Source organism: Haliaeetus leucocephalus, unplaced genomic scaffold, assembly GCF_000737465.1.
Source record: "Haliaeetus leucocephalus isolate CR32 unplaced genomic scaffold, Haliaeetus_leucocephalus-4.0 Scaffold340, whole genome shotgun sequence".
In the NCBI taxonomy this organism is placed as follows: Eukaryota; Metazoa; Chordata; class Aves; order Accipitriformes; family Accipitridae; genus Haliaeetus; species Haliaeetus leucocephalus.
In genome coordinates this window covers 359137-370836 of record NW_010972776.1, presented here as the reverse complement: position 1 = coordinate 370836, position 11700 = coordinate 359137, and the positions used below count along the sequence as shown (strand labels likewise).

General features: G+C 44.1%; 1 protein-coding gene across 2 annotated transcripts in view; it reads left to right on the top strand.

The window, feature by feature from the left end:
- The first annotated feature begins 6644 nt into the window (after positions 1–6644).
- LOC104834777 (V-set and immunoglobulin domain-containing protein 4-like) overlaps positions 6645–11700 on the top strand; it is a 9323-nt gene continuing 4267 nt past the window's right edge. The window contains exons 1-5 of one of the 2 annotated variants that reach the window (XM_010572353.1): positions 6645–6795; positions 7800–8156; positions 8792–9077; positions 10701–10778; positions 11091–11158. In XM_010572353.1, the coding sequence (XP_010570655.1) occupies positions 6741–6795; positions 7800–8156; positions 8792–9077; positions 10701–10778; positions 11091–11118 (804 nt within the window). In that variant the 5' untranslated portion in view covers positions 6645–6740 and the 3' untranslated portion in view covers positions 11119–11158. Of the gene's footprint in view, positions 6796–7799; positions 8157–8791; positions 9078–10700; positions 10779–11090; positions 11160–11700 lie in introns of those variants that run through there. The other variant, XM_010572351.1, reaches the window with a different exon arrangement.

Here is an 11700-nt window from a genome sequence, read left to right as displayed (position 1 = left end):
GAGGAGTCATGGGGTAACTTGCATTGACATAGGACATCACATTAACATTGCTCTTCTGCTTGCAGTATCTATTTGTTTACCTGACCCTATATGAACACCTGACTTCTTGCTGCATTTTCTGCTTGTGGAATCTTAAAGCTAAATTAACTAGATGCATTTGAGTTCTTTGACAGCGAATTACAAAAACTAGTGTCTTCTTAATCAAAAAATCTTTTCTCAAAATTCCTTTCTACACTTTTTCCTAACTTCTTTGAGCAGCTGTCATGTAGACATCAGCCCCTGGTGTCAGTGGAATAGCAAGTTCTCCTTCATTGATACCAAGTTTGTAGCAGTCTACCACTAGCCCACACAAACCTGAAATTTGTTGTAGCGATACAAAACTGTTGGGGCTAGAAAATGCCTGGAGGCAGGTAGAAAACCCGTTGTATAATATCACATGATATTTCCTACCAGTGCAATTACTTGCAGTTTTTTTCAGGTTTAGGAATTCAGGCTACCTACAGGCTTTGTTCTCTCCGAAGTTTCTGAAGTACTAAGTTTTCTGTTCTTTTATATTAAAGAATCCAAGGTAATTTGATATTCTGAAGCCTACTAGATAATGCATGTTATCTGTGCTGGCCTTGCTTAACTGGATTTGTGCTTCATTGTCAAATCTTTTGAGTTGCAGAGGAGGATCTTGCTACTGAGTGTGTGTATATGTGTAATGCCTTCACAGTGTCATTTTATTCCTGTGCTTCTGTAACTGTTCTTTACCTCGTGATCCTTCATGTTTGTATCTTTTGAATTGCCTTTTGTCAAGTGTATCTTATTCTAGCCTTTTTTCGTCTTTCTTTTGCTTACTTCTTGAGACAAAGGGCTGAATAGTCTGAAGGTTTTGTGAGCTAAAGGGAGAGGAGGAAATTAGTGAATTGTGTCTCTGTCTTGGGTTCTGTTGTTTGGGTTTTTTTAATTTCTTCCCCAAGGGCCTCAGTTTTGCCAAGAGTGAAACAGCAAACTTTTCTGTGCTGTTTTGACAGCACAGTGCAGACAACAAAGTTCTTGTGAGAGCTACAGACAATCAGCCTCTCACACTGAACAGGTTAGACTGAAGTGTAGTTCCTGTTATGGGTTACTGTCATGTTCTTCCATCATGGAGTCCTCTGATCTCAGTGCATCTCACCATCAGATATTTGATCTGATTGCGTAATAGCTTTTTAATACACTTTCTCTCTTAAGAAGTTAAGAAACCAAGGCTTAAGAAAACTGCAAATAAAAATTTGTGCATCTGTGTCTGGTTTATGTACTGGTCTAGGAAAAGTGTTTCTTTATGCAAGTTTACTGGGAAAGATTGCAATGGAAAGGGGAAGGCTGAATAGCAAGAAAAACCTACATGCTGAAGTAATTAAACTCCACAATTGCAAAACCATTACTGTGTTTCTTGTACGTTCTTTTTGCGTGTGTTCCTGTGTGTGCCAATACTTCCACAACCTGTTTACAGAATTTTCTAGAAAGGAGAGCTTTAATACTCTCTGGGGGATCTCATTATGCAGCTGCTGCGGGTTCAAAAATAACTGAAATGCTAAGGTCAGCCTGGCACCTCTTTTCAGAGCTGTCAGCCTGAGAAAGAAGGAAGTTTAGGTTTATTATTAACCCATATTCAACATGTTATAATCAAAGCTTGTGGGAATGGGACTGGCCACCACTGAGAGCGTAGGGCCAGGCTGGCTTTGGGCATTTATTCATTGCCTATATACAGGTAGCTTGCAGGGAGCCAGCCTTCACGTCTAAGCAGTGAGGGGACCTGATACTATTTTTTCATAGGTGGTGATGTGAAAGCTCACAATACTGTCTTGGATGCCAGTGAGAAATGGACTTGCGGTAGAAAGCTCCCCAGTTGATAACTGGAAGTTGTGACGGATTGAGCACTGTGAAATGGCAGCTTCAGGAACCTGTTGTACAAACAAGTGCTGTTGTAAAGATCGCCACCATGCCCCAAGCTCAGCAAAACAAATGCTACTACTGTTTCAAAGGAGCATGTGTCCTTGAATCCTCTTACATTACTCAGAGGAGTAGAGGTATCCTCTGAGTAATATAAGAGGTCTATGTAAACACAAATCAACTGAAGTGAATCCATGGGATGTGAAAGGGAGAGTAAGATGAAAGACAGGATGGAAATCTTTTCAAAAGCTTTTCATTAGTAGCTATCTCTGTTCCCAGAGCTGGAGAATTTTCCTTAATAGGAGCACCCAATATATTCACTCACCTTCCCCCCCCACACACACCCTGCTGCCTCCATTTCTCCATCTCCCCCGTCTTCTCTATAATAAACAGACAAACTTTACATTTTAGTTTAAATCAGCAGTTGGTATATTTAATCAGACACCATCTTCTCTTTCCTTTCCTTTAAAAGGAAGGTGTTGGCACCTTAAGGTCATGTATCATACAAGGTTAACTTAGATTCATTAGACTACAGCTGTTAAGGTCAGTTATCAGACGGGTTTGAGTATCTTCTAATACTTATCTGTGCCTTCTTCCTTTAACATTAACTTCTATTCTGATTTCTAGATTCATTCTGTTACACATTTGTTTAAAAAGAAAAAACATTACTGAAATCAACAATTCTATTCTAGAGCCATTGCCCTAGTTTCTTCCCTGGTTTTTTTGCCAGTAAGTTTCAACCATGCTCTACAATTCTCCCTGGATGTCATCTCACACAGAGACAGTCTGAAAGGCTATCTATGGTCCCTGTTGCTTGTTCGTAACTCATGGTCCCACACTGCAGGATCCCGGCCTCAGCCTTGTACCTGCTGCCAGGACCACGGCTGTCCCCCCAGCTGGCACAGCAGCTCCTGCTCTTTATCGGCTCTTCTTGTTGCTGCAGTACCCACACCAGCTCTTCCCATATCTCAGTCTTTGGTAACTCTCTGCCTGGTCAAAACTTACCAGCGCTGTTTGGAAAGTGTGTTAGTAACAACCACCTACAATGTAAATTCTGCTGGTTTTTGGGTTTTTTTTTTACCACCCTTTCCTTTTCCTTTCAGAGACAAGTTGATATTTCAGCTGGGCTGGGACACCCAGATTACTCTGTTCCTGTTTGCCACATCACAGGACAGTCACTCAGCCCAAGGATTGTGCAAGTGCTCTCACGTCTGCATGTGGGGCCAGCCTGGCACCTGTCTGGTTCTCGCCTCCCTGTCCTTTCCCAAAAAGCCATTTCTTGCTGGGGCTCTGCCAGCTACACCAGATGTAGCACGCCAGCACAAGCATTCTTCACAGACTCCAGTAAGAAAGGGCCTCAGCTCCATTAGGTATTGATTAAAACAATGTTTGTGGTAGATAACGCAAGAAGGAAACAGGGAAGAGCATAGATAACCCTAGCATCAGGCAGACCTCTGATCTGGGCATGGCACACCGTGCAGAGCCCACACGGAGGTTAACCAGCACCGGTTAACAGTCTTTGTAGGATTCTCCTCGAAGTAAAGAAATCTGTTCATCATTTCCACTGCCAAGAAAAAGGATGTTTATATGAAAACGTGTCGCTCCACTTCAAAGTAAGGATAAGGAGACGTCAGCGCCGTCGGCGTGGGGAGCCACGGACAGACAACTCCATTGCGAGGAGCCGGGCAGGTCTGTCTGCAGCCAGGTGGTATCTGCAGCACGGCACAAGCCCCAGGGCCCAGCAGTGGGTGCAGCACGGGCGTCCGGGAGGCAGCAGGTCACTAACCCCTTGAACGTACAACAGCCTGCTGGTAAGGCTACTATGTCACTGCAACTCGATGTGTAAGGAGTTTGGGTTACCCGTGATCACCATTGCCTCAATATAATGCAAGTTTCCTTCCTCCCCCAGCATCGACGTGCACAGCTGCTGCATTTACTTCTTGGTTTTAGTGTCCTGTATGTGGGGAAGGAAAGGCTGCTTTTCCTTGACTTTCATGTGCTGAGAATTTGCAGAACACCCAGGCATGGCAAGCACAGCGTGAGAAGGTGAAAAGTGCCCCTCACATGCTCCTTTCATAATTATTTTTCATACTGTTCCAGACTAGTCCTCCCCACACCAACCACGGCAGCCTAGCCATCAATTTTTTTATCTCATAATGCTGTGTGCTTGCTAACACAGAGCTTTCCAGAATACATGAAAAACTTATTTTGGTCTGTCTCTCCTGGACTGTATGATGCCACCTCATCCAGTCCATGCTCAAAATGCTTTGCTATCTCCTAAAACAAGATTGCCATTTTGAAAAGTAGTATCCCTGTTATCATAGTTCCCCAAAGCAGAAGCAAGAGAGTGCTACCAAGGGTCATCTTAGTGTACAGGTGTCTGCACTCGCATCATATAAAGGGCAAGAGATTTCTCCTGCCACTGTCCCCCCAACCACAAAGGTAAATGTAAATATAAATATATAAATTAACATATAAACATATACACATCTTTTTTTTGTCAAGCAGTTTGAGTTTTAGCTTCCTGGTCCGTACATGCCCTGCTAGGTTCCCGTATGACTTAGTCTGAGTCAGTTTAAGCTTCTGCCCTCCTGTCCAGCCAGCCATGTTCCCCAGGAAGGAGTTTTATTAATTTGAACTTAACATGTTCTTTTCTCTTCCTTTTCTGAACCAAGAAGTATGTGGACACTGCAACCCACCCAAGCTTTTCCTGCTTCTCCCCATCCTAGTGACTGCAGATTGGAGTTGCATCTCATGGAAAATTTCTGATGGAGGAATACAGGGCTACAAGGAGGAGCATGTGAAATCAGGTCCAAAAATCTCTTGAATCTCTGTTGAACCTTTTTCCCAGCTTTATCAAGTAGGATATTTTCAGAAGCATTTAGGCCTTAAGCTGGTTAGATGTCCTCTTTAATTACAGATATAACTGCAAATATAGGAGATGGTAAGAAATTAATTGAACAGATGATTCTCTAGGCCATGACTGAAATAACCACAAGGATATAAAGATTTTCTAACCAAATAAAGGCATGACAATTGTGTGTAGTAAAATCACTAGCTTCAGGGAAACAGAGATCAGGATGTTATAACCTGAAAAGAACCAAATTCAAACTCATACCAATAACATTGTCTTAATTAGATCAATGTTAATAACAAGTCGTCAAAAAAAAAAAAAATCACACTTCTATATGCATATAGGCTTTTAAGCACCACTGTTTTGCAGAATGAGCTATCAATTAGTCTAAGGTAAGAATATATGTAAAAGCAAGCAATCACAATCAAAGCAAAGACCTCAAAAGAAAAGGAACAAGATAATATCAGAGCTCTCAGGGTTGTATACACAAATCTCCTGTTTTTAATGTTAAATTACATAACAACCTAATGAAGCTGCCTACGAATGACAACATAGGTGGAGCCATCTTTAAGCCGTATAAAGACTATAAGAAATATTTTTTTTCCCACATTGCCACTACTTCAGAATGAGGTATGCAGCATGGATTGCTCTGGTATCCTGTACTGTGCTTCTACAGATGCAAACATTGTCTCACTATCATTAAAGGAGGGTTGGACTTTAGAACGTGGTCTAGGATTTTGTTGACTGCGTTGTTTAATTATTCTGGTTACTTGCATTTGAGGACTGGATGTTGAATTTGGATGTAACAATAGCAAAGTGCTCATAGCGATTTAGCTCAATACAATGAAGTGGAAGAGATTTCTGTCATTAGAGCATAAGAAAAAGAAAGAGCTACAGAAGACAGAAAAAGGCATGTAAAATCTCTTGAAGATAATGTTTCAGCAGAGAACAGATACTTCTCCTAGACAGGCCTAGCGTTCAGTTACTTAATAATACAGATTAACTGTAGCTAATATTACCTTTAATTAATAATAACACATCTCATTGCAGTTAAGAAATCACAAATTCATAGTCTCAGAGATACTCTACTTCGATAAGTTCCTTTTTTTCTTTCTAGGTGTATAATTGTTTACCTGTTTCCAAAGTAGTCTACAGGGAGGTGCAGGTGCATATGGCCCTAATCCATGTTTTTAATTGAATGCAATTAATCAATTCCACCAAGCAGCTAAATTGCTATGTGAGAAAGAAGGATCAATCTGTGGCATAGAGTGGGATGGTCAAGCCAGGTGCCTGCAGCTCTTGGAAATTATTTATTTTCGGACTTGAATACCTAAATTCCCTGCCTCTTAAATGGGATATAATGATACAGAATAGAATATTTCAGTTGGCAGTGACCTATAATGATCATCTGTCTCACACTGGTAATGTAAAGATTTAGGGTGTTTCATGAATCTTAATTTAAAACACAGTGGTGATCTTCACAGAAAAGCTGGTAAGAAAATGAATAGTAAGGACCTTGGTGGTTTAGTTCCTTACAAGTACTCTCTAAGACCTTCTTGTATGTAACATATGTGTTAAAACTTATTATTTAGAAAGAAATGCAAAGAGGAAAAGAGGAAGAAATAGGTGCTTAGGAATAAAAAGGAACAAAGGAAACTTTTTAAAGTGAAATTAGAAAACAAAAGGGGAGAAAAGCATAGTCAGGAGGAAATATGAAATAGAGTAGATGTAGTTCTTAAATTTTCCTCTTTTCACTCTCCCTTAGGACTTCTGCTCTGCCCACATCTCTGACAGTCGTCACTGAGACACTTTCTGTTTTTTAAAAAGCAGAAGGAAAAACCATCAGCAGCTGTCCTGCATTCTCGATGACAAAGTGAGCAAAGAAAGGGAAGTGTCCCTGATTTACCCCCTGACTTAGAGGGAGAAGGTTTGTCCTGCTCAAGAGGGAGAAGCTGCAGCCCTGGGAAGGATGGGAATGCTGGTGAGAGCAACCGTGCTTATGAGTCCTCTTCTCTTCTGTAACGGTGAGTTTATGGAAAGGTCTCCAGCTCGGGGCAGTTCTATCTCTCACGCTGGTGTGTCTGCATGTGTTTGTACAGGGGTGGTTCTGTTTCGGGAATAGAAATATGGCAAAAAGGCCGATGTCTTTGCATGCTGCTGGCTTGGTGCTCACTTGTTTCACATCCACTGGCTGTGGAGTGCAATGGGCCATGAAGGCTATGGAAACGCTGCCCACGTACTTAGAGTACAAAGATCCCATATATGTTGTGATGGTTATTTCGTGGAGCACAGCCAGCAGCCCAGCACAAAGGGTCTGGTTAGTTCTTGTGTCCCTAGGAAAGGGGAGGTTTGGAAACCAGGAGGAAAGGGTAAAGAAATGTCTGTGGAAGCATAGGTTCAGCCCCAGGAGTGACAAAGATGTACTGGGACAAAGGCAACGGACCTCACTTTTACAGGAAAATTTAAAGAGTTTTAGACTTTGATCCATTGCTTAAATTCAGCTTAGTCTGAAAAAGCAGTGTCTTTCAGAAGACCAAATGGGCAGTGGAGGAGAGAAAACCATAAAACCCCTGGTTCGATGTTAACGTGCGGTGCTTCCCAGGAAAGCCCCAAGAGTGACATCAGGTGGCGGGGCCAGACGCCAGCTGTGACCGGGGAGCTGTGCAACTCAGGCTTGAGACAAACTCCTTCCCTCAGGTCTAAGTCACCCGCTAATTCTGATCCTATGCTCTGCATGGTGCTCCCTTGCTTGCAGGTGAGCACCAGGCAGAGCATGAGCCAAACTACACACGTCAGTGCCCTGGCAATCAGCTGTCTCCCATCTGTCTTCCTCATGCCACATTGCTTTTTTGTTAGCCTGTGCCTGAACAGACTGTCCGTCATCATCTATACTGACTGCCCATGCTTTTGATTTGGTGGATTCCATTTGCTGATGCTCTCACCACCCCTTCATCCCCCAGGAGCTGCCTTCACCATGATGGCTTTTTTTTTTTTTTTTTTTAATTTTTTTTCTCCATTCTTCCTGCAGCTTTTCTGGACCTGACTGGCCCCAGTGAGGTTGAAGGCATATGGAAGGGATCTATCACCTTGCCATGTGCCTATGTGCCTGAGAAGGACTTTGTGCAGCAAACACTCAAGTGGACTGTGGTACATGACCAGAGCTCTGGCACCGTCTTTCGGAGAGACAGTTCTGGTGACCACGTTCTCCTGTCCAAGTACAGGGACAGGGTCAGTGTCCTAAAGGATGCCCCAGGGAACGTGTCTCTCCACATCCTGAACCTGGAGGTCTCTGACAGGGGAACCTACACTTGCGAGGTCACTTGGAGAGCCAGCAACAACAGCCTGATAGCAAAAGACATCACCACTAAAGTGGAGGTTGTTAAAGGTAAACCCAAGAAGGAAGCTGCGCAGGAGTGGAAGGCTTGGCTCAGGAAGGCTTTTGGGAATTGAGTAGACCAGGTAGACAGTGACCACCTGCTTCCGATGCAGGAGCGTTTTGCTGAGCAGTATCAGACTGCAGTGAGAAGCAATAAATAGGTCAGAGAGATGAATTCTGCCCACAATACTGCGCCCTGCAGTTCAGGGGCTGGGGGAGGACTTGTGGCCTCTCGCTTACCAATTTGTCCCTGGCTCTACCTGTATCTGATGGCTCAATGTTTCCAAGGCACATGCACCAGAGGGGAAGTCCCTGGGATATTGCATTGCTTTTCTTTGACCAAAGTTCATTGGCATGTGCCCAATCTCCCTTTGCCTGGGCAGTGGTGATTTATATAGGAACAGAGATGGCATCAGCCCAACAAACTGGCCCTCGTGTAGGAGGTGCAATGGCTGGCACAGCTGGTACGGGCACAGCTAAGCTAAACTTAACCTGTGCAGAGAGGTGACGTGAGAGCGGTGCCCCTCTTCCTCCTGGGAAAGCACTGAAAGCCAGAGCAAGAACTGCCATGGCAGGGGGGGAGGAACCTTCCCCACTGCAACCAGGGCCAGCGTGACCTGGGCCCCATCTGCTTTGTCTTCCAGTTGCAGCGACCAAGCCCATCATCAGGGCCAGCGAGCCGGGGCTGACTTTCCCGGCAGGAGCCAGGGCCAGCCTGACCTGTGTGGCCAACGGGTCTCCCCCCATCAGCTACCGCTGGTTCAGGAGCGTCCCAGGAGGGAAAGCCCTGCTCCTGAGCAGCCAGGCTGAGCTGGCGTGGGACAGCCTGCAGCCCTCCGACACCGGGAAGTACTACTGTGAGGCCGAAAACAGGGTTGGGGCCAGGGCTGTGCAGCAGAGTGATGCCGTTCAGCTGACGGTGAGAGGTGAGTCCGCAGAGCTGCAGCTGGACAGAAAACATCTGGAGTCCTTCCGTTCTGGCACGGAACAATGTTCCTACTTCCCTTCCCTGAAAGAAGAAAACACAAAAAGCCTTAGCCTTCTGCACTCTGAAGTACCTCTCATCACTGGCGCTGGCTTCCTATCCTTTTTTATTTCCTGTATTCTGTTTCCCTCCTCTTCTTTAGAAGAGCTGCTCTTTTCTGATGCAGAAGAGGTTCTGTATTTGAAACACATATTTATTCCTCTTTGGCTTTTAAAAAATTCTTGCTGGCTGTGTAATGCTGCCTATTGCAGTTTAGCAAGTTTAGATGAGGAATCAGGACTTCATTTTGAGTATGAGGAACATACGAGTGGTAATTCAGTGGGTGAAAAAAATCAAACTGGCCTTTGTTCCTTATGATTGGCTACATGTTTCAGGAAAACACACTGTGCTTTATACACACTCTGATGTATCCAGGCACTGCAAGATGGTGCATGAGGGATGCCTTCCTTGTGGAAGACTTGCTACTTTCCTTGGCTGGTAACTTGGTCATCAGAGCCCTGAAGCCTGTGATCGCAGAGCCAAGCCACACAGTGACCTTTGAAAGAGGCAAAGCCTGCTGGGCTCCCAGTGGAATGGAGGTTATGGGTGAAACGATATGTTGTTTTTCATAGCAGTCACACTTCAGAGTGTACAGCAACGGAACAGGAATTAATGATGGCCATGCTTGTCAACGCTGCTAGCACGCAGTCCCCCACCTGTCCTTGGATGGTGGCTGGTTCCTCATGGTCTTGGCCCACCAGTGGAGAATTCTGTATTGCAGCAGCATCACAAACATGGTCCAACTCCCGTGTGAGCCTCTCTCTCGTTCACCTTGCAGATCTGCCCACAATATCCCTCTCCGAGTGATGTGGGAACCTTGGGGAGATGCTACCCAACCACAGGTCGGGTTAACAGCAGTTACGGCTGACAGCAAGGACGAGGAGTCAGCAGGCGGGTTTGACACCAGTGCTTAGCAGTGGATTTGGTTGCTGGGTAATACAGTCTTGACAATATTGAATTTTAGTCCATACCCCTCAGTTATTAATCCAGATGTTTCTGAACTTAGAACATCTTCCTTTCCTCAGTCTCCAGTCTGCAGAGGGCTTTTAGCTTGCTCTTAGGGAGGCTTTGTCTCTGTAGGAGAGGCTCTGTATGTGTCTTAGGCCTGCTAGAAATGCCATTTCCTAACTTGTAGGTCATACAGGATGGTCTAGGTTCTGTTCTTTTTTTAAAGGCCTTTTTTGCTTGTTTTCTGGTCTTGAATGAAAGCCGCTAGAGTGGGAGACAGAGCTGGTATCTCTAGTAGCAGATACAAGTGATGCAAAAGCTGCTTCAGACCTGATTGGAAACAGTCTATCTTAGCAAGGACAGTTGTTTTCAGGGAGGGCTTGTCATTTCCCATTTGGTTTTGTGGGATGTGGGAATTCAGACCTGGGCTAGAGTAGGTCTGCTTGTGGAAACTTTGTATTTTGGGGTTATGTTTCATTTGAATTTATAGTCCCCCACCAATCACACAGCACATTGTGGGAATCGGCATCAGTGACCAGGAGCTAGGGGAAGATGTTGACAGTTGTTGACTACTCTTACAGAAAGAAACCAAACAGAGCTGGTGTTCAGAGGTACCTCAGTAACCTCCTGGACTCCTTGGGGCTCCACCACTATTACAGGTGTGTGTATGTGTAGACATACATACATATATATATATATATATATAGTGTGTGTATATATATATAGCTCCTGTATACATAGTATATATAGTGTATATATACTATATGTAGTATCTCTCTAGTGCATATAGTACACTCTATATATTATAGTGTATATATAGTACTCATTTATAGAGTTTGCCTATTTTCACTGCCTTGTAAAGGTGATGGAGACATTCTCTTTTGATCCTACAGCTATAATACCAGATCTCCTGGTGCTAAAATGAGAATTCGAAATGCACTGTGAGCCTTTCACTCCTGTTTCTTTTGCAGATCTGCCCATGCCAGTAGTGACTCCTGAGAATGGCGTAGAATATCCAGAAAAGAATTACACAACTCAGCGTAAGTGGAGAGCAAAACAAAGCTAAGAACGAGATTAGGGACAGTAGTCAGTACCTTCAGCCTTAAAATTAGTGTTCTGCCTTTTGGCTGCAAATTGTATTAATGGCTATTCTCTTTTAAAAAGACTCCGGATGGTTTTATGGGGCAGGGGGGGAAGCTTTCATAGTTGGAGCATACAGAGTTGTTGCTGTGTTTCCCAACAGTAGTCCATTTTGGTCTTTTCTTTGAGCATCAAAGCTGGAACAGCAGAAAAGCCCCAGTGTGCAACTCCAGCAGATCTTCTATACCTCCTCTAGCTTTGCAGTGCCGTGGTAGGTTTAAATATGTTCCAAATACAACTGAACAGTATCCTTGAATGAAAAGCTGAGACACTTTATTTCATGATGTGTACTGCAACTATTCTGCCCAGCTCACAGCCTCAGTTAGCCTTAGCATTGAGAGACTCTGCCGGTTGGCTTTATGGCTGTAGTCTCTCAGCGAGATATACGCAGTCTGGCTGGCTCACACAGTTGCACCTATTCAGAGACGTGTGAGCAAGCTT